Source organism: Xiphophorus couchianus, chromosome 9, assembly GCF_001444195.1.
Source record: "Xiphophorus couchianus chromosome 9, X_couchianus-1.0, whole genome shotgun sequence".
NCBI classification, from domain to species: Eukaryota; Metazoa; Chordata; class Actinopteri; order Cyprinodontiformes; family Poeciliidae; genus Xiphophorus; species Xiphophorus couchianus.
The window spans coordinates 18,682,004-18,704,923 of record NC_040236.1 but is presented as its reverse complement, the minus strand read 5'-3'; the positions used below and the strand labels follow the sequence as shown (position 1 = coordinate 18,704,923).

Sequence of the window (22,920 nt, the reverse complement as noted above, 5' to 3'; positions counted from 1 at the left end):
ATGTTTACATATTGAACCATCTTACACTAATTATGTTAATTATGTCCTTGAAACATTTAAAAGTAATCTTCATAATAAATTTGTTAAAAAAAAAAAACGTTTTCTGGGACGTAAATAAAGATGAACGTTACAGTACAATAAATAATCTTTATTTTAACCATAAAAACAGTTTCATACAATGTCACATATATACAGGGAAAACATCACAGTACGGGCATGATGGCTGTCTGCAACCTGCTACATTTACAGGTTAAACTTTAAAGGATGAGATTTAAAAAGTCTTTACCAATATTGCAGCAACTAATTGATGCTTGTCAGCTCAGGAACGACAGCCGAACCGCCACACTGCATTTACAAAAGCTCTGTAAACACTCGACAAACAGGCCTGGAGTCCACAGTCTGAGGGGATCAATGGCATCCAACTCTTGTCAATATTCTCTCATCTGCTCATCCAACGAGGCAGAGAGCAGAAATCCAATAAAAGTCCATTTCAAACGTCTTACGGTCGAGCAGCATAAAACTACAACGAACTCCCCATGACTCCCTGTGAGGTCGTCCTGTTCGGAGAGTGTCGTCCCCCGTCTGGTGCAATTTGCTGGTTGACGTTAATGACGCAAAGGAGCAGCAGAATGACCACCACCAGGTCGTCCAGGACCCCCAGCAGTCCGCAGAGAGAGGGGTCCGTTTCCAGGGGGGTCGACGACGGCGCAGAGTCGACAGAGGGAGAGGAGGAGATGGACACCACAGTCCCCACGCAGCACAGGGCCACCCTGAAGAGGAAGAGCCAGACGAGACCTCCCATGGTGCCAAGGCAGTTACGAGCTAGTAGCTGCAGAAGAAGAGGCGTGTCGCAGAGGTAGTCCGTCACCTGGAGGGGACACAACAAAGGTCAAGTCAGACCGGAAGACATGCCAGAGGGTTTTGCACAGGAAACAAAAAGGCATAAGAGCAAATCTAAAGTTTAACCTGGTCCATGTGGTCTGTTCTGATCAGATGAGATCAAAATATATATATATTTTTTTGCACAGATGTAAAATCTTAGAAAAATGGATGGAGCTAAATACAGGGAAATCAAGCTGAGTGAAGTTATCCCTCCACCTTCTTCAAATCAAACAAAAATGGTGTTGAACGTGTGTGCGGCAAAAATTTTCATTTGCCGCTCTCATTTTAAAGATATTAATGAACGTTTCCAGAGCTCATCAAAGGTCCCCACATTCACAAAATCAAAAAAAAAATGAGCTAGAAAAATTTTAGCAGCACAAACCAGTACAAACATAGCACTATCAGTTAATACCAATTTTGTTTGGGAGGGGGGCAACTTCATTCTGGTCCTGAATGCATCGTCTCCACGTAGTTATGACATCATCACACTGTGGGGGTGCTTTTCTAAAAAATACTTTTTCAAAGGGACTGCAGGTTTATCTGCTTGTATTTAGTGTCTCACTAATCTGCCATGCTTCCATCCTCCAAGAAGCCCGTTTCTATTTCCTAACAGCGGTACGTGAAGCAGAGCCTTCTGGGAAATCAATTACCTTCTGCCTCTGCCATTGTCAAGTGTTAACGAGGTCATCTTTCGTCTGCCTTTATTTTTTTTTTTAGAATGAAATAAAACCTTGAGGTTGCATAAGAGGTGCTCCCATTACCATGCCCATTGTACTCAAATATAATGAAATTTTGTAATTTTCGTCTCCATCTCGTCTGATATTGCATTCAGCGCTGTGTCTTTGTGCAATCACTGACCCTTCGCGGGGCTCCAGAATAGCGTTTGTTGTAGTCCGTGATTTCCCCGAGAACTTTCTTGGACTGTTGATCTGATCGGCTCTCCTTAAACAGGTTGCACAGCACGCTGACCTGAAAGAGTGACAGGCCGCTTTTTATTACAGGTGTGACGCTCACCACGCGATCCGTGATTAACAGTAAATCTGTTATGTCAGCCTACCTTCTGTCTGCAGAGAGGACAGCTGACTGCGTCCAACCAGGAGCCATGTCTCCAGTAGGTGAGCAGACAGTTGGCTGCAGAAACAAACACAGCGTTTTAACACATTTGCCTCAAAACGTCAGTTGATTAAGCAAGATTTCAGTTTTTTTAATATCTGTAAAGAGTCTAGGCCAGGGGTACCCAAAGTGGGATCTCGAGGGCCGGCATCCTGCACCTTTTAGTTCTCTCCCTGGTGGTAGTAACAACCTTTTCAGCATGTCAGTGTTCTTCTTAGGCCTTCTAGCGAGCCGTCATTGGATCCAGGTGCGTTAAACCAGGGAGAAAACTAAAACATGCAGGATGCCGGCCCTCGAGGACCGACTTTGGGCACCTCTGCTCTAGGCAGAGCGGTTGTAATTGAGATATGGGCGTTAACAGTGAACGTGGGGGAGAGCATGTGTTTTGTAATCAGATAGTGTCAAGGTTAAACAGGAGTGGGTTTATGTCATAAATGCTATCACTATCCAGAGGCAAAGATTTCCAAATGTAGAAGCCAAAGGATTTCTTCCCCAGTAGGACACAAGAAACGTTGATAAAGTAGAGCCTGGCTGAAGTTTTAAAGCTCTCTGGTTGAAGTTCACTCAGAGATCCTATTTACTGCAGAAGAATAAATAGGACTTTCATTAAGTCCTATTTATGAAAAATATTTTTCCAGAATATTTTTTTCTTCACTTGAAGAAATATTCTTCACCAAGTGAAGAATATTTTTCCTCACTTTGTTTTTCAAGTGAAGATAAGCTCTGTGAACTTCTGAGCATCAATAAGGCACAATCAGGGCCCCTACAGCTGCTGTACACTGATTCTGAATCACTTGTTGACCAACGATATACTGTGCTTAGCTCAAGTATTCACACATGAACTGCTTTACCTTTACAACATCAAACTTTAATGCATTTCATTGGGAAATTTATGTGATAGACTATCAGAAAGTAGCACATAACTATGAAGTGGAAAGAAAAAAAAAACTTAATTTAAAAGAAATACTTTGTAGAGCAATCTTCTGGTACTTTGACCTGCATTTCTTCCACATTTCAGCATCTAGAGACTAAATTTTGCCCATTATTACTTGCAACATAGGTCAGAGTGACTTTGAATAGGTCATTCTAACTCATGAATATATTTTTGATTAAATCATTTTGGCTTCAGAGACATTGTCCTTCTGGAAAATGAACCTCAGCTCCAGAACAACAACTTCACAAATTGGTCTGTATCCCTACAGCATCACAGCCACCATTATATTTTCAGGACGATGTGCAGCGCTTGCTTCCAACCATATATGAAGATTTGCATGTGCATAAAGAATATTTAATTTTGGTTTTATCTTATGCAGATTTTTATTTCCAAACCATAACCCCCCACCCACACACACACTTTCAGTTATGCACAACTTTGTGTTTGTCTGTCACTTAAAATTCCAATAAAATACATTGAAGTTTGAAGTTATAATATGAGAAAACATTTAGCAACCTGAGTGGTAGAGATGGGTCACATTGTGTGTTTTTTGTGATCTCGTACCACAGAATAAATGGCCGCAGTTGGTCTGGACTGGGAATGTGGCCGTCTGCAGGCACACTGGGCAGTGGGAGTCTCTTGAGCTCATGGATGGACGAGACTGCGTTGATTCCTGAAGAGAGACACACGTAAGAAAATTACAAACAAACACACACACACAAAAAACCCAAATGTATAAAAGCATATAGAAGATTATCAGAAAATCCTTTGAACTAGTGCAATGGATTTCGTCTTGCATAAGCACATATGAGGAGCTGCCAGATTGTTACAGGCTTTGTTTGGCAACTACTCCCTGACGCCGATTACAACCCCTAATAAAAGTTGTGATCATTATAAGGTCGGACAATGGATGACATGATGATAATCACGTACTGAAGAACTCGCAGCTGTGGCTGTGTGTAACCGTGACACTCACCTTATGGCAGCTTGCGCACATTGTTAGCCTCTCGCTTGTGCAGGTCGAAGCTGTGGATGACGCCAGGTGATCCTGACCCACTAGATCTTCAGGCTGCAGATGGAGCAGTCTGCAATATGTGACATGACATGACGTGACATAAATGTGTCATAAACATGAGCTCATATAGCTGCCAGTGGTGAGAGATTGACACCTCACTACTGACTTGATCTTGATAAGAGTGATTAAGCTAGAATCCTCTCTGATTGTGGGTCACACATATTGATGCTCTGCAGTCTGACAGTTTACCTACAGTATTTAAAAGTTGCATTAATACATGTAAAATTAACATTAATAAATAATATTTAATTTTTATTAATTAATAAAATTAAACTGCTAACATTGGTACCCAAAATGTATTTTTACACCTTTCATTTGACAGTTTTAAGCATCACAAGTATGAAGTGCATCTACCATGAACAAGATAGACATTAAATAATAAACAGATCAGAAAAAAACACTAAAAATGTCCGAAATAAATCCCATAACTTTACATTTCTACACATACGAATTAATTCAGTCATTTTGGGAAGAGCAGTTATGAGTCTTTGTTCAAGAAAACATGAGGAAGTGCAACGTACCTGGACTGAGATGTGTGCAGCAAGGTCGCGGTTCTCGCAAAAGCAGACGTGTTTAGAAGGGAAAGGTACAATCTCTGTTTCCTAGCGGGAAGTGAAGTGCTGCCTGACAGCACTGCAGCAGATAATAAATCCCAGCTGCTCGTCAATGATTAACTGCACCCTACAATATCAGACGGGGTCCTTTGGTTTAAAGGTAGCGCTGCTGGGGTCGGATCAATGAGACTTTAGAGGAGCTACAGCAAAGGAGGCGTTTAATTTAGTTTAAATTGGACTGTGGTTATTAGTGTTTATGATTTATGCAAGTAATGAACCTGTGTCCCTTTTACTCTGGTCACCGATGGACAATCTGGATCATATGATCAGTCAGACAAGATTCCTCCCACGCTTTGTTTGGTGGGTAGGATCTGAATTAGCCAATCATTTACTTTTCGTTTGCTCTGGCAAACCTTCTCCACACAATATTTCACTCACAACGAACTCCTGGTTATGAAATCCATGAAGCAGGCACCAGAAATTATGCTATTTACCAAAGAATTTAAACCAACGACATCGAAATGATCTTAAGTTGCAAACAGACCCATGCAGGCTTTTAAAAGTTAAAAGCATTAAAACGCCTGTCCAGATTGGACTCGAGGTCCAATTTTAATTTACAGGAAGTAAGAAAAAACAGGTTAAGAGAAAGTTGAGGCATTTGCTTCAGATTCTTTAAATCTACCTTTAGCTTGTATTCAGAAACTTGTACTCAGAAAAACCTTACACTGATCAGAGGACTTAAAACTGGACAGATCGTTTTGAATTTTGGAATTGAAGTAAAATTTAGAGTCCCATGTTGAGGAAGTCATTGTTTAGCCTCTATTTAAAGGCTTTGACATCTTCTGAATGCAAGGTCTCCATGAACCTTGTAAGGAAGGCTGTTTCCATGTTGCCACTGCAGAATGCAGGAAGCCCCCATCCACAGGCTTGATGAAGATACAGCAAGCAAGTGACGCAAATGTGGCATTTTATTCCTCAAGTAAAACTCCCACATTTCTGGTCTGTGAATGCATCAGCAGACTGGTTGTTTTTAGTGCGTTTATTGTTTTGTCACTTCTGGATTCAAAACTACAACCTCTTTCAAAGAACCTGTTGCACTTTTTTTTTCTATCAAATTCAATCGGTTTATTGTCATTTTACGGTAGAGCTACTTTTGCTTCCTCTGACAGTCCAAAATCATAATGGTTAGATTGTGTGTGTATGTGGGAGCGCGCGTGGGCGTGCGTGTGTGTGTGTGTGTCTGAATGGATGTTTATCCTCAGTATGTCTGTGATGGACTGGCAATAATCTGTCCATGGTGTACCCTGCCTCTTGCCCAGAGTACAGGAGATAGGAGCCATTCCCAATGGATGGATTGTCCGTACCAATCCATCTGGTCTAAAAGCAATATATATATTTTTTTACATTTTGACCATTTGTCATTTTCTGTAAATAAATTCTCAAGGTTTTTAAGTAGTGTTTGAAAAGGTGTGGGGGGAGGCATATTTATCATCTTAACTATCAGGAGGACACTTATCTTTACATTATCTGAGATGTAAAGAGTTTAAAAATTTAAAATAAAACCAAAAGAAAATGCAAATTTTATTCAAACGAACACCAGCTTTTGCAGTTGTCTCTAAATTTTGCCTGATTTATGATACAACATAATTTATCAAATCAAGCAAAGTCTAGAAAAAAAACTTTGTATGCATGATTAACCTATGAAAGAAAATTTTATTTGGTGAAAATCACAGTCAGGAAGGGTAGGGTCTTTACTACTGTCGCTCGTAAAAGCCTGATTGGTGCGTACGTAATGTTCTCAGTTTGACTGAGCGGTCTCATTGCTGCTTTTAAAATTTTGATGAAGTCAGCTGTGCCAAACGAATACAAAAATTCAGAGCTTTTGATGTGTAACAGAGTAAAACCAAACCATAACGACTAAATGGTAGGACCGAACGAGTTAAATGCAGCTCAGCTTTCATTATGGAAAAAGACACCAACCAGTCTTGGATCTGACTGCTCAGACAAACGGAGATAAAGGATGAAAGGTGTGGAACAGTGGTCACTACAATCAGACTAACTTCACACTAGTTCTGTCATCATGGTGTAACCTGAAATTCAATAACAACCACAAAGTTTTCAACCCAAAAGGAGATGTGTCGACAGCAAACCAAGAGATGGAAAACTCCTAAATGGGGTGATATTAGTTAGAAAACTAGATTTTTGCATCACATCTTTTGACCAATTACTGTGTCAAAGTAAATAACCCAAAACGGTGCTCTTGATAATGCAGCGGATGTCAGATGTTGCCGTCAGTATTTCTCTCACAGACGTTGACACTGAACCTGGACATGACAGGCCTCACATAGTTCAGGCGTGTGTGCAATACAGGAATATCTTGACTAATATTTACTCTGGCACCCCAGATAAAAGCTGGAGAGTCTGCTGGCTTCAGGTCATCTAAAAATAGTCGCTATCAGTCAGTGAGGGTCAGTGTCACAGAGTGGCAGAATTCAGATCAAACCGCAGCGCTCACCAGCTGACATTTAAAACTGGCACAGAGGGGAACCGCTCCACCCAGGGTGGATGGGTAATGGCCAGTGTTCCCTCACACACACACACCTACATTCAGTAATTTTCTGGTGATATCATTTTGTAAACCATAACATAAAGCGACAATACCAACACAGAGAACGATGGGTTCACTGTCAAAGTACGAGCAATTAGAAGTTTGGGTAGTTTGTTTCAAACTTTGGCATATTTATCTTAAAATGAAGTGGTACTGTTAGAGAAGTGACTAGAGCTTCCTTAATTTAGTTACTGAAATGTTTTAAACTCAGCCCTTGAAATGTCCTGTTTATGAGTTTCTTGCTTTGTCTTAATAAAAATAAAACAAGGCTAATTTAGTCCTACTGTCTTCGTTGTTAACCAAATAGACCAGATCTGAGGAATCGGATGGATCTAAGAAGAAGACTTCTTCCATAGCAGCAGCTGACATGCATTCACCTTTTTGAGACTAATTATTCTGTTTTTTCTCAGACCTTAAACCTCGTTGTTTGGTTTAAAAAGTTTTGAGTTTTGTTTTTTTTTGTCTCAGCATGCATCTGCCTTTCTGATTATTTAATGGACCCAGCTGCATTTTCAGATTTAAATGTATTCAGTTCAATTGTCTTTATTACTTTTAGAAACCCAGTCTTGCTTTTATATAAACTATTTGCTTTACAATTAAAATCAACTTGATCTGAATTTATTGTTCAATAATGTGATTATGCAGCATAACACACTATTTATTGCCTGTCACAAAATACTGCATTGTTTGGGGAATTTTGAGGCTGCCAGGGAACAGTACTGGTATCCCATAACATAATCTACAGCTAAATGGATTAACATTCCCAAAGTTTTAGTTTTCTCAGCTTTAACCAATGAGCTTTTCCAACCTCTACTAACTCTATGGATGGGGGTTTATTTCAAATAAACACTGTCAAGCACAAATCAAACTTCAATAAAATATTTTTGCTGATGTAATAAATAAATGAAATACTGTTCTATATCAGAGTTTTTATCTTCTTGTTTTAGATAAATAAAACATTTCTTTGTGATAACTTGTTTTTGACGTGCATTTAAATTTTAATTATTTTCGTGTTAGTATTTCTTATTTTTAGAGGTTATTTCATCCTGAAAATGGGTAAATTAGAAATTTCCCTTTAGTACATTAAACGAGTGAAAAGTCGTTTGATCAGTGAAAGCAGGGTAAAACGCTTTAATCGCTTCTTAATCACAAAGGCGTATTCGGAATCCCAGTGCTGCACTTTCATTGGCTGGAATATTATAAATAGTTGTCAATCATATCTGAACTGAATGCTGATTGGTCAAGTCTTTGGCATCATAAACAGTCCTCCCGCCAGCAACTGAACGCCAAGTAGCTTAGCAGCAGCGTCATTCACCAACACTTTACGTGATTTCGTAGCGTAAAGCGTCCTAATTCGCTCTCGAGCTACGTATCTTTCGTTGGCAGTTTACCTTTGGCAGCAGGTGAGGTCAAATGCAGCGGGACAGAGCGGAAGAGCTTCGCTGACACAGGTGGAGGATATTTTTTTTACGTTTTTTTTTTTTTAGAAAACCAAAAAGGGAAGCAAATGGAAGACGGTGAAACAGCGCTGGTGGAAAGCCTGATAATATGGGTGAGTGTATTTGGTCAAGTGAATGTGAAGCTTAAAGGACTGCGGTATTTTTGTCACCTGTGTGGTGTAGGTGGTAGGGCTCTGCGGAAAGCTAGCCGAGTGAAAATAAAGAAGTTGTGTTAGAAGACACGGCTAATACTATCCTATGTGGTCTACAATAAACTGATAGTTTTTTTTTAGCGCTTAGCGTTAGCTTGAAAGGCATAGTTACCGTAGCAACACCAAGTCAACCGGTACAAAGAAAACTACAGCCTGCTGCATGTTACAGTTAGCATTCAACATATGCAAAGATGTCAATTATGGAGCGCTGAACGTGCCATAACCCAACAAATACATAATCATTAAACATAAAAACATACAATAAAAGAATATCGTTAATAAATAAAAGTTACATTAAAAGTGTTTGAAATAAATATAGAAAGTTGAGTGGACCAAGACTGAAAATCAATTTAAAAATTCCCTTTCTGTAGTCATACAGCTAATTGAATTAATCAGGAGATTTGTTTTGTGCTCCTGGAATTAAAAGGGGGGGGGGGAAAGCTATGTAACTTATTAAATGTGGCTTTATAACTCAAAAACTAGGAGAGTACCTAGTATTGTTTAAGTATGTTGACCTCATGTAGATTTATTAGATCTTACTGAGGATGTACTTATGTAAAAATATGATATTAAAATTGCAGACGACCACACCACTGACATTACTTCTGTGATGCTTCAGTTAAACATCCTATAGTCCTGCACTGCATCACTATCACTGTACATTGCCAAATAAATACTACAGGACCAACCACATCCTGTAACACATACACAAACGACAGCAATATGGAAATAAACTTTGGCTCAGTTGATAAAAATGACAAACAATACCTAATACTGATGGTGAAACCAATATATTATGTATCCCTAGATCATGTTTCTATTTTTATTTTCACTAGGTATGTCTGTAAAATGTACAAAAAGATCTGCATTTCTTTAATGAGCAATTAAAAAACACATGGGTTTAAAACAATCTGAAAGTTGCACTCTTCTACAAGTTCTAATACTATAAAAGTTGCAGGATACTAGTCACCTGACACCTCTTTTCACATTTAGTTTTTTGTGTATTTCTTACTATTAGAAATTTTCCCAAGGACAAGTCTAAATTTCTCAATAGTAGAATGGATGATGATGATGATGATAAATTAGGCTACACTACTATGATCATAACGATCTTGTGTTTTTCCTCACAGCTGCAGACATTCAACACTCCAGCACCTTGCAGCACCGTGGAGGAGCTCACCACGGGAGCAGCAATGTCACAGGCACTTCATCAGATGTAAGAAATCACATGTATTAAGAAAATAGATGGTATATCTGTAAAAAAAAAACATTTTGTGCAATGCCCAATGATTAAACAAATGACTAGTTGTTAAAAAGAAGGGGAATTATTACCTGGAGACTTTAAAAAAAAGTTTTTTCCCCCCGTTTGAATTAAATGTACTTTTTTTTTTTTTGCTGTTTTTATTTATTTTTTATTTAGTTTTGTGAAACCACTTTCCAACTATGCCAGTGAGTATAATTGCTTCAGGCATATAATCTCACAGATCAGTAGTCAAACGTTGGCCTTACCTAGTGATAAATTACTTTTATCATTGAAAAGAAAAATGATTTTTCCGTTTTTCTAAAAGATGTTACATGCAGTTCAACTATTTTTTCTTTCCACTGCTTGTGGTGCAGAGACCCCACGTGGTTCAACGAAGCATGGACGAGCCGTATCAAAACAGATGTTGAGGACAACTGGAGACTGAAGGTATAAAGACACATCCTCACTGTGTAGCATTGGCCCTCTCTGACTGAATGCACTGGTTGCTCCACATTTCATTTAATGCTGACCACAAACCTGCTCCTTTCTTGCTGTCTTTAACCTGCATTGAATAGATTTGTTGTGATTCAAGTGTGGGATTAATTATAATAATATTAGGATTAGATTATGTTGACGATCTAACAAAACAGTCATGATGATGACTAGAAGGCAGATTTTAGCTTGTGTGTGTTTTCTATTCCTCCTTCTTTATTTAGCTTTGTAAATATTTCTGTGGCAAATATGGATTTTACCTGGAGTGTGTTTGTCTTTACAATTAGAATACAGTTATTTGTTTATTTTGTATTTTTTTAAACTTTATTTCAAACAAATTACATGAACATACATAGGATCATTAACTCAATGACAAATATCAAAATATATTTAAAAAAATAAGAAGGAATAACTACGTACATTGACAGTGTTAATGTTAAAGTCTTGAAATATTTAAAGCAGAATGAATTAACTAAAAAAACAAAAGTTAAATAAACCTATATACATTGGTAAAATAAAACAATGTGTACTTTTTCAGTTATACTGTTTTCATAAGAAAAAGTGTCAGAAATACAATCAAATACATGTAAAAAAAAAGGTATATAACAGCAAAAAGAAAAACAAAAGTAAAAAATATAACAGAGGGATCTGCTTATGAGGTCAAGTAAAATTTCTGAAGTAGAGTTAAAGTTTTTACCAGTTTCTTATTGTTAAAGTTAAGTTTTTCCAACAGAGGCAGTTGGAAAAACTGCCTCTGTTGTTTTTATTTAGTATACTGTTACTTATATTGGTGTATGATGTAGCACTGCACAGTTCAATGCAAATTTATTATCAAAACTATCATTGCATGCAATACTAAAATAGAAAAGAACTGGTTTGGCTGCAGTAAATTTTAGCTAATAATTTAAGTAACATGGATTCTGATTCTATGTTGGTAACATATTTGATGCTTATTCTTTAATGCAGCAAAAAATTGTTTTAGAAGGTAAAGTGGTGGTGAAGTCATTAAAAAATTGCATATTTGGAATTAACCCAGAATGTTGAGACTAACGATGTTGAGTAAAATTTTTTTATTATTTATTGCAAGTCATATTCATATAGTGACTTTCACCAACATTATTGCATGTTGCATTTTGGAGCCTTAGTTGGCAATTGGTCTTTTTGATACATTTGAAGCTGATTATATTTTCAAATCTCTCTCCTCTCAGATGAACAATCTGAAGAAGATCCTTCAGAAGGTGGTCGACTATTATAATGAGGTATGAAGTCCATAGATTCCCCCTGGCTTCCTGCAGTAGTGGTTTTATATTGGTTTTTATTTGGCAATTTAGGAAGTGTTTTGTCTATAAAGGTTTTATAAGGTATATGAAGACATAAATAAGGATTTTATTTATGCCTGTGTATCACCAGGTCATCGCTCAGGACATTTCATACTTCCCTTTGCCGGATGTATCACGGGTGGCAGAGCACGCAGAGCCGGTGGAGATGGGAAGGTTGCTGCAGCTCATACTGGGCTGTGCTGTCAGATGTGAGCAGCAACAAGGTTTGTTACTGCTTTTACAATTGGAACAGATGTTGTATAAATATAGTTGCTTATAATTCTATAAGTCTTTCTGAAGTAAAAGCAAAAAATCCTCTTGTTGAGAAGATGTTCTCCTCTGTTGGCAGAGTACATTCAGATAATTATGACCATGGAGGAGTCTGTGCAGCATGTGGTCATGAAAGCTATCCAGGAGGTTGGTTTGTTAAGTTTATCTCTCATTTAAATTAGATTTTACAGACAATTCTAGTTAAAATTGGCACCTTGTTTTAATGTCTGAAAAAGTCTTTGAAAGGTGCCAGATGCAGAAGTTGCTGTGGAAAGAGCTGGATAGACCAGTCATTATCTGGCCTCTGTCTTTGCTGTGAACCCAAAGCAGAAAGACATTAAACCATCCACCCATCCATCCACTTTCTAACACCCTTGTCCCTAGTGGGGTCGGGAGGTGCTGGTGTCTATCTCCAGCTAATGTTCCGGGCGAGAGGCGGGGTCACCTTGGACAGGTCGCCAGTCTGTCGCAGGACATTAAACCCGGTTACCTATTTATGTGTCATTGTTATCATTCTGTTCACCAACATCATTTTATATTTTGATGCTTTTGTTTTATCATCCAGCTCTAATGTTCATGTCTGCCAACACTGGTAGTGACCATAAGGTTCTCTCCACATTTATTCTTTTATTTTGAAATGTAGAATATCATCATAGTTAGGTTTTCTATGTTCCTTAGTGATATTTTGTCACCACCCTGGTTTAACTAGGCTGATGTTTTGCAGCTCTTCTGTTGCTTATATCTAATAACCTGATGGCATTTTCCTCATCAGCTCATGAAAAAGGATAATTCAGCAGCATTAGGAACAGAGCTGTCAGGGGACCCAGAACAGCAGGTCAGTAATGTAAAGTAATTCTTCACTAATTGACATTTCATAATCAACAATGTTCAATGTTTTGCTGTAAAAGAATCTAACAAGAGCTGCATTGAATTTCAAAAGTATTGAAACTCATTGATATGTTTCACACTTTGTCACAAAGTATCACAAACTGTAATACAGAATCTACAGATCACATTTTCCATACTTCATCTGAACATGGAAAAACACAAATGCAATTCCCCCAAGACATTACTGTCCATATAAACTGACAGACTGAGCCTTTGCTGCTTGAATTAATCATTCAAGCAGCAAAGGATCCCATGGTAACTCTCCAGAAGCTGCAGAGATCCCTAGGTGGGTGAATGTGTTGACAGGACAAGTGCTACTTATGTTCTTTACATATACATTCTGTTCTGCATTTTGAATCCTTGCAAGGACTGCTCTAAGCTGCTTTTTATATTGACAGCATGTCATATTTTATTCTTATTTTATCTTGTCTACATTGCTACTCAGTGGTGGTTGTTGTGTGTCTTGTCTCTATGCTGCTGTAACTGTGAAATAATTTCCCTGCTGGGATGAATAAAGTAATTCTATTCTATTCTATTCTCCATAAACCTGGCCTTTTTAGAAGAGTGCAAAACAAACCTATTGTTAGGGTAAAAAAAGCCTGAAGGTGTCAGGTTCGCAGCTGGTCACAAGCAATACTGGTGACACAGGAAGTATGCAGAAGAACATTCTCTGGTCAGATGACCTCCGTCTTCATGCAAAACACCATTATGTGGACTGAAACTAACAATGCACAAAAACTCCACTATGCCATTCCCAGCTGTTCACAGTTGATCAGAAGATGGATAGAGCCAACTTGAAAACCTTTTAGAGGCTGCACAAGATACTCGGAAGGAGGTTCAACTTTCAGGAGGACGACAATCCTAAACATACAGCCAGAGGTTTACTGGAATGATTCACATTAAATCATATCCATGTGTTACAATGGCCCAGTCGAACTCCAGTTTTATGAGTTATTCATTCAGAAGTCTGAATATAAATGTTTTACAATTATTTAAAAAAAACCCCGAATATAATTTCTTTTATACTTCAGTTTTTGCTACTTTGTGTAAGTCTTCATAAAACCAAAATAAAATGAAGTTTGTGGATGACGCATGACAGAGGATGTGGAAAGGTTGTTTTTCTTATAAAATGCTTTGAGATGACATCTGTCTCGAATGGTGCTGTATAAATAAATTAAATTGAAATAGTTCTGATGGTTGACATTTGAGAAGTGTGTTTTCTAAAGTTTTATTTTTTATTTTTCATTGTAATTCTGTTTCTCAATCATGTGTCCAGGTGAAAAAACTCCTGGCAGACCTTTCTGAACTCATGTCAGACAAGGACGCCTTAGCCCAACGCTGTCAGGAGCTTGACTTACAGGTGAATATAAAGCTCGTGCACAACCTCATTCTGTTCAGACATAAAGTTCTTCATAAAGCACTTGGCAATAAGCTTTTTGTTTTTTTTGTGGACTCTAGAACATCTCATTAGTTTGCAGATTTTAACTTTGTCTGTGTTCAGACATGCATGCTTTTGGTACAGTGTAACCCAAAGTTTTGCAACTCTCTGTAATGCTTGGCTCCATTGTCTGGAGCTGCTGTGGCAGAATGACTGTGGACTCAGTCTGGGTTGTGCTGGCTCCACTGTGGCATCCAGCCTGCACTACCACCGCTAGTGTGCAGGGAGACCACGTATAACACAGGGACTGATCAACTGTTTACCTCGATTCTCAGCAGATTGATTTGGTCAATTTCCTGCCTTGCTTGGGTCTCTGGGCAGAGAGGTAAGTAAAGTGCAGCTTATCGTCGGGGAGACGGGAACTAAACCAATCTAAACCAGCTACTCGAATGTTTGCTCTAACTTTGCTAACAGAGGGCTCAAACAGGGTTCTGATGAGATATGCAAAGCTTGTTTAGTAATTTTTGCAATATTCCAGTATTTGAATGGGAACTTTACTAGCCATTTGTCCTCTTCTTTAGGGGAAAGCATGCTCAGAAATCCTTGAAATATGAAGTCAAGCTACATTAAATGACTATTTTATGTCCATATGTGTGTTTTAGGGGTATTGTCTTAATAGCATAACCTTAAAATCGGGCAATGGTTTTAGTCTTCCTAATTCAGTCTATTAGTACAGTGCTGTGAAAAAGTATTTCTCCCTTACTCATTTACGTTTTTTTTATGTGTAAATCTTTAGAAAATATGAGATATTTACTGAATGGAAAAAACTGCATAAACCAACTTGGTCTTACATGAACAAATAATTGCTGACTTTGGTCAATCAGTTAACTGTGTTCAACCAAGAAAGCTAAGTTCGGTCTTGTTAGCCCCACCCACATGAGACTACGAAGAAACCTTTAGAATCAAGAAATAACTTGGGCCTGTGTGACAACATGAAGCAGACTAAAAGGTCTAAAAAGCAACACTTTGCACCCAGTACCAAAGAAATTCAATAATGGATGAAAAACAAAAGGCTGTACAGCCATTTACAGGGCATATCCACAAATGAATAAACTTAGAATGGTGGTGAACCTTCGCCGGAGTGGCTGACCTTCTTAAATTACTCCACAAGTGGATCAGCAACTCATCCAGAGGGTGACAAAAGAAGCCAGAACAATGTCTGAAACCTGACTTGCCTCTCAGATCAATGTTTCTGATTCAACAATGTGAAACTTTACAGCTAAGCCATACATTGGAGTTGTGTTTTGTTTCTTCTGTCTCTTTTAATTCTCAGATGTAACTTTTCTGCTCTGCATGCTGTTATTGACCTGCAGGAACTTTAACACTGCAGCTCCTTTCTGCTTACTTTAATACACATCAACATAAAACTCCTAATGAGAGCTGCACTGACATTTTTGTTCCTGGTCAGGTGGCCGCCCTCCTAGAGGAACGTAACAGCATTCTGGCCGAGAACGATGTCCTAACAGACCGAGCCAGCCAGTTGGACACATTCGATGACCCCAGCACGCCATCAGGCAGGAAACACAGTCAGCTTCAGCAGCAACTGGAGACTCTGCAGGAAGAGAACTTTAGGTTGTTTACTGTGGCTTTAAATGCTTCTCAGCTGTGTATTTGCAGCGAAGACCAAATGCTCATGTGTGTGCGCATGCTACCTCTAGGCTGGAAGCTGCCAAGGATGACTACCGGATCCACTGTGAGGAGCTGGAGAAGCAGCTGGTTGAACTTCAGCATCGCAACGATGAGCTTACCAGTTTGGCAGAGGAATCACGGGCTCTCAAAGACGAACTGGATGTTCTGAGGTTTGTGTTAAACAAATGCTTCCAAAGTTGTTCTTTTTGTCATTTGTAATAAAGTTAATATCTGTACAACACTGATTTCTAAACTGTAGTTTAACTTTTCTAGCTTCTATTCACTCCTAAATACATTGATCTATGTGTCACCCTAATACTCTACCTCAGTAAACAATAAGTAGGTTGAACGAAATTGGCCTGCACTTCCATTTTACAGTGCTTGTAAGAGAATTCCAGCAAACGCATCAATGTTTGTAAAAGTCCAAAGAGTATAAATGCTTTTGCAAACTACTACTACAAACGACACTTCAGTCTCACTGCAACATTTGACTTATTTACTGGAAATAATTGTGTTGATTTTCTTCAGGAACTGCTCAGACAGAGTGGTGATTCTGGAGGCATCAGTGGAAACCTACAAGCGTAAGCTGGAGAATCTCGGTGACCTAAAGCGGCAGATGAAGCTGTTGGAGGAGAATAACATGATCTACATGCAAAACAGCGTCACTCTGGAGGAGGAGCTGCGCAAAGCAAACGCTGCCCGCGCACAGCTGGAGTCCTACAAAAGACAAGTAAAGAGCTTACTCTTATTGCAAGATTACATATCATTTTTTGATTATATGTCATATAATTTGCATTTGGAGAATGTGTTTAGTACCAAGCATATAGGGCTGCAACTAACGATTATTTTAGTAAATGATTATTCTATTCACTATTCTCACAATCTGATAATAAATTGCCACACTTTGCAAATTTTTTATTTAGCCTCTTAAGCATTTTTATTCAAGATTGTTTTGTACTATGTTTACAAAGAAGATTTTCATCTTAAATGCAAAATGTTTATATTTTTTGGACAGTTTTGGCTTAATATCTGCTAATATTCTAATATTCTTTCAGCAAATTATCTTTTTTGAGTTTGTATGCTCTAGTTAACAATTAACCAATTACTTAATTAGTTGACGATCATTTCAATAATCGATTCATCTTATTAATCGTTTCAGCTCTACAAACAGATTTGGTTTTTTGTTTCAAAAGGTCCAAGACCTCCACAATAAGTTGTCAGAGGAAACCAGACGCGCAGACATCATGGCGTTTGAGATGAAAAAGTTGGAAGAGAAGCATGAAACTGTGTTGAAAGAAAAAGAGGTTCAACATCTTATAACATTTCACCATTAATATGTACTATATATTGGCTTTGCTTAACATCTTTACCTTTTTTTAAAAAAAAACTTTACACCGTTAGCGTATCATCATTGAACGAGATTCTCTGAAGGAAATCAACGAGGAGCTGCGATGCACTCAGGCTCAACAGGACCAGCTCTCACAATCAGGTACTTCATCAATCAATTAATGATGCTTTTATTTACTACCTAAAGTACTGTGGAAATGATTTATCCTCACACTGATTTCTTTTTTTGTCACTCAAACATGTTTCAAATAAACAAATAATCAGCCTGACAACAACAACTAATTAGGTTTCGAGGGCAAGGAAGTTAATTTTATTATCTTGTTCTACCTTAATGACTTAAATTGTTAGAAAACTGCATTTTCTGTTTACTGATGTTATCTTTGTCTGGTTGGAAAATATAAGTATGGCAATAAAAAAAAAAGAAGCAAAACCAGAAGAAAATTGTAAGGGAGTAAATACTTTTTTTTCACATCACTGTACCTTTTTGTACTTAGGGATCCTTCCCTCTGGCAGCCCCAGCCATGAAAACCTGGCAGCTGAATTAATTCCCATTGAGTACAGGTAGTATTTTACTGCTTCATCGTATCCATTTGTATTCTTTCTGCTACAATGTTGTGTGTGATTACTGACTGTCGTGGTTATTTAGAGAAAAGGTCATCAGACTGCAGCATGAGAACAAGTTGCTGAGAGTGCAGCAGGAGGAATATGAGCAGGAGAAGATTGCCACCCTGCAGACCCAGCTGGAGGAAGCTGAGAAGACTCACAGCAAACTGGACACAGAGAACAGGTGTGCTGCATTTGTGCTCCTTTGTGTTGATTCTCTTTCTGCATGTTGACGTTTTTCTGTTTGCTGCTTCATCTTCAGATTGAGCCTAGAGCGCATCGGTGAGCTGCAGCAGCAGGTGGAAGAGCTGCAGAAGGCTCTGCAGAGTCAGGCTGCCAAACCAGATGATGTGAGGGTGCAAACATGCTCTGTCAGCAAAAAACAGAGTTACAATGTAGTCTGAAGCCGGACTGGAAAAAATGATAATTGAGTGAGAGAGATCAGGGAGTGGAAAATATTTAATTTCTTCCTTCTTGACAAATACATTTTCACTCCCTTTGTTACTCAATTACTTAGTGACTTAATTACTTAAGTTCCTAGTTACTAATTTAAGTATTTGGTTAATTTGCTTACGTACTTGTTACTTACTCACTTGAGTACTGAATTACCTGCTATTTGAGTAGTTTGTGTATTTAGTTACTTAGGCTCAATTACTTACTTGCATAATTAGACATTTGAGTTTGACAAAGTATGTGATATGGACATGAAAAATGAGGAAGAGCCTTCAATAGAGAGGCTTCATCCAGGATGTTGTGTTCAGTTTTGACATATCTTTTTCATTTTCAGTCAAATCTAAAGAGGAAACTGGATGCTCACATGTAAGTGAGTTTGCTCTCAAATAGAAATACAAGCTTATGTTCTCCAGTAGGTGGAAGTGGATCACTTGTTTTTCCTCAGGTCCCAGCTGAACGAGGCTCAGGATGAAATCATGAAGAAGAAAGAGCTTCTGGAGGACCTTCAGCCTGACCACACCCAGACATGTACGGTTTAAAAGTTTTAATGCAGTTGTGTTGTGCTTTCAACATGTAATAGAAAACTGACTTGTTGCTTCTCAGCTTTGAAAGTGGATGAGCTGATGGCTGCTCTGAAAAAGAAGGATGACGACATGCGGGCCATGGAAGAAAGATACAAGATGTATCTGGAGAAGGCTCGCAATGTGAGTTAAATTAATTTAGCATTGGTAACTCTTAGATGTGGGGTGAAATCAAATTACTTATCAGTATTTTCATCTTGAACCTTACTTTTGCCTTGAAGGTAATTCGAGCCTTGGACCCCAAGCTGAATCCTGCCACCGCTGAGATCCAGGCTCTCAGAAGCCAGCTGGCAGATCGGGACAAACAGATTCTCAACCTTGAAGTAATTGCAGCTTTATTTAATTGATTCTAGTATGAGTTTGCAAACAATTTGAGTATAGCATTCATTAATTGTGAAGCTGAATGTGTTTTTTTTCTTCTTAGCGTCAATGTGAGCAGGCCAGGCTAAGAGAGTATGAGGAGAAGCTGATTGTTACAGCCTGGTATAACAAAGTGAGTTGTTACAGCTTTAATTAAAAATGCATACTATTCACATTTCACAGTGGTGGCATTTACTGAAGTGATTGAGAGAACTTTAAAGCACTATCAGACTTGGATAGCAGCATAAAAAAACACAATGCTTGTATTCTTTTTGCAGACATTGACAGAGTTGTAACACGTTTCTGTTTGGGATCTAGTTTCTGACACTAGACAAGGTTGATCTTGTTAATAAACAGCTAGTTTAATGCGAAACCAAAATAATGCAGCATCTCACAACCAACCATAATACTCATCAGTAGCGATTCAATAACAAACGGTCAAAATAAAATGTCTAACTTTATACTGAACAGTAAATGCACCGTAGTAGACACTAAAATATCATGCTGTCAACAACCGTCTTCAATCTGGGTGTTGTTTCTGCGAGATTTGGTTAACTATATTCAGTTCTCTATCGGTGGGATGTAAATAAATAAAGTTAAAGGAAGCACTGAGGAATAAAAGCTGCATAAAAGGAAATTTTTTCTAATGCATGTCGCAAGGTGTCAAGTTTACTGATGCTGTGAGACGGCGAGTGAGAGCTAAACTTTCAGCAGATAACATGAAGTTGCTTTGATGTAGCTTTTTGAAAATAAATAAATCCTTTTAGTGGTAGAAGCTAACAGTTTTATCTGACACTAGACATTCAGAACAACTCAGAATAAGAAGTATTTAAATCACTAAGCTATTAACGCCACATAAGCAGAAACCAGGAGGCTGTCGTTGCATTTAGTGCTGTTTTTTTCCCCCAGCTGAACATCGTCTATGTTTTTATATGTTACCTTTGTTAAAGCCGGCTGTCAATCAGCGAAGAAGGTATTTTTGTTTTCCATTCTTTCCTGGCGACTGCGCTCACACGTGATGTTGCCTTCGCATTAAGATAATGAATGATTTCTCACCGCAGGTATGCTCGGTAAAAGTGTTGATTACTGTTTTTAGGACTTCTCGTATTATTGTTCTCTAAAGAGACAGACTTGGCTAATTATGATCGGCACATCTCTACTAATGACATTTTCAGTTTTCTTTAAATCAATGACTACAATTTACCTCTGGTTTCTGTGCTATTAGAGTTTGCACTTTCAGAAGTTGGCCATGGAATCTCGTCTCGGAGGCCGCGCTGCCGCCATGTTCCCCCCCGGCCAGTCCTTCCTGACGCAGCAGCGGCAAGTCTCAAACGCCCCACGCAGGGCCGCTACCGCCAGCGTGCCTGCCACTACCTCCAAATAGACAGTGTCATAGCACCTCACATCGATTAAACTAGGCAAAAATACACAACAGTGTAAGCACTCAAGTGACCTTAAATGCATCTGCTGTCAGCCTTTGAGGAGGGTCAGACTGCGTGTGATCAGTGAGAACTTATCAGACCCATCCCAGGTCAAAGCAGAGGTTGTTATTATACCCTGCTGTACATTAGCCTGAAGGACAACCTTGCAGAGACATTACCCCGAGTTGACCTCACAAGCCAAAGCTAGATGTAGATTTGCAACGACTATCCTCTCTGCCTTGTGATTGTTTTGTTTTTCTTTTCCATCCTCATATTTAGCTTTTACAACATAGCTCTCCTTGTATTGTGGTAAGGTCAGAATAAAAGGGGAAAATCCTTGTGGAAAAGAGGCCTGCTATTTTAGCTTTAGTTTAAATGGTGACTTGAATCTCTGAAATCTAATCAAATGAAATGATTGTACAAATATTTAAGAAATGTACGTCACAGTGGGGACACTTTAAAAGGTGTGGTGTAATCCAACAGCATGAATAGTGTTGATCCAGCCATATCTGGTGCCGGCCACCAAGGATTTCAAAGCATTAAACAAACACTTGTAGTTTTCTATTTGTCCTATAATTGAAAAGTTTATAATTTCAAATGCTGTTGAAACCAATTAAGTCATATTAAATCTAATTAACACTTGAGGTGCTGCAATAAGAGGTCTGGGAATAGTCCATTATCTTTTCTATATACTCTCGATGGGAACTGATGGACCTTTTTGATTACTGTATGTGTTGATTCTTTAAGTCAATAAATATGTTACTGATACAGAAATGAATGATTCAACACCAGCTTTTCATGCAGCCATCACATCCAGGTCGAACACTTTTAAAGCTCCTGCAAATTGTAACACTAAAACTTTTAATACATGTCAATGTTTTCCATTAGGATGCTGATTAAAAGAACATTTTGAAAAGCACTTATTGTCTTTTGCGCTAAAAGTGATCAGTCTGACACCATATAGTTAAATATCCACCACCCTGCAAAAATATTTAGTTTTGACACGCAGCAGCCACAGACACAGGCGGATTTTATGGTGACCTTTTGAAGATGGACTATTTATAAAGTTCTTTACAAATATCTGAAAAGTGGGGAGTGCTTATGTATTCAGTCCTCGGTCAATTCTCTGTCAAACATCTTTCACTGTGATCTCAATTAGGGCTGTTGTAAACGAATATTTTAGTAATCGAGTAATCTATCGATTATTCTTACGATTAATCGAGTAATCGGATAAAAAAAATTTATAATATAAACTATTGGCAAATCTGCAATAACACCAGTTAGTCCAGATCAGTCCAATATCTCCTTTTTGAGCATCCCTAACAGTTAAATGTTTGTAGTTTAGAAAGTTTACTTGTAACAGTAGTTTGCTTTAACCTGAAGAAAAGTTATACTAAGATATTAAATTATATTCAAATAATAAAGTGGCAGGCTCACAAATATGCTTATAAAAATGTCTATACTCCAGCTTTTAGTTTATGTATTTATCTTCAGTGAGTAATACACATACACGTAAAAGAACTAAGTAAACAACTCATTTAACTCTAACATTTTATTGATAATAACGCAATAACATTAAACCGCCAGTAAAGTTTCAAATCAGTAGTACAGCAAATCTCTTGCTTTTTTGTTCTAAAGTTCAAACAGAAAAGATAAATAAAGAAAATACTTGATTTAAAAATAAAACAAGTTTAGACAAAATAGTAAATACTGCATTTTATACAATATATTTTAAGTCTAAGGTGCAACAAATTCCTTGCTTTTTTCAGTGCTAACACAAAAGACTAAAAAAATATTCATTAGCTTTAAATAGAAAAGTTAAGGCAAACCAGAGAATACAGCGGTCGCATGTCTGTGATGATCATATTTAAAATGCTGTTTGTGAACTCAGCTGCTTGAACAACCGAGCATCCTGGAACCCTTTGAACAAAGCTGTCCAACGTATGACTCTTCGGTTCACTGAATAGAAGCACAATGTAATGATTATTTGTTTATTCCTTGTTATGAATTAAATGTATTTCAAGTGCACTAATTTGGATATTATAACATTTAATATTAT

At 38.0% G+C, this 22,920-nt stretch overlaps 2 protein-coding genes across 3 annotated transcripts; one reads left to right on the top strand and one right to left on the bottom strand.

Annotated features, from left to right (window-relative positions):
* Positions 1-133: 133 nt before the first annotated feature.
* LOC114151337 (E3 ubiquitin-protein ligase RNF170) lies at positions 134-4,674 on the bottom strand (the record flags this gene model as incomplete). Its single annotated transcript, XM_028028485.1, has 6 exons — positions 134-868; positions 1,741-1,851; positions 1,940-2,013; positions 3,494-3,602; positions 3,906-4,014; positions 4,526-4,674. Coding segments are annotated over 6 exons (900 nt in total), but the record flags the coding sequence as incomplete, so codon positions are not given.
* Positions 4,675-8,436: 3,762 nt separating this feature from the next.
* On the top strand, positions 8,437-21,833 carry hook1 (hook microtubule-tethering protein 1). 2 transcript variants are annotated; one of them, XM_028027714.1, is made up of 23 exons: positions 8,437-8,569; positions 8,654-8,718; positions 9,948-10,033; positions 10,435-10,507; positions 11,761-11,811; positions 11,963-12,095; positions 12,221-12,288; positions 12,914-12,976; positions 14,306-14,389; positions 15,876-16,039; positions 16,126-16,266; positions 16,625-16,826; positions 17,290-17,400; positions 17,498-17,585; positions 17,938-18,004; positions 18,090-18,230; positions 18,309-18,396; positions 18,834-18,865; positions 18,945-19,027; positions 19,103-19,203; positions 19,302-19,403; positions 19,505-19,573; positions 20,666-20,824. In XM_028027714.1, exons 2-23 carry the CDS (start codon positions 8,674-8,676, stop codon positions 20,822-20,824), a joined length of 2,151 nt encoding a protein of 716 aa, XP_027883515.1. In that variant the 5' UTR covers positions 8,437-8,569; positions 8,654-8,673. The 2 variants fall into 2 exon arrangements, with proteins under 2 accessions (XP_027883515.1, XP_027883516.1); XM_028027715.1 differs by lacking the exon at positions 8,437-8,569 and having other exon boundaries at positions 8,576-8,718; positions 20,666-21,833.
* Positions 21,834-22,920: the final 1,087 nt, after the last annotated feature.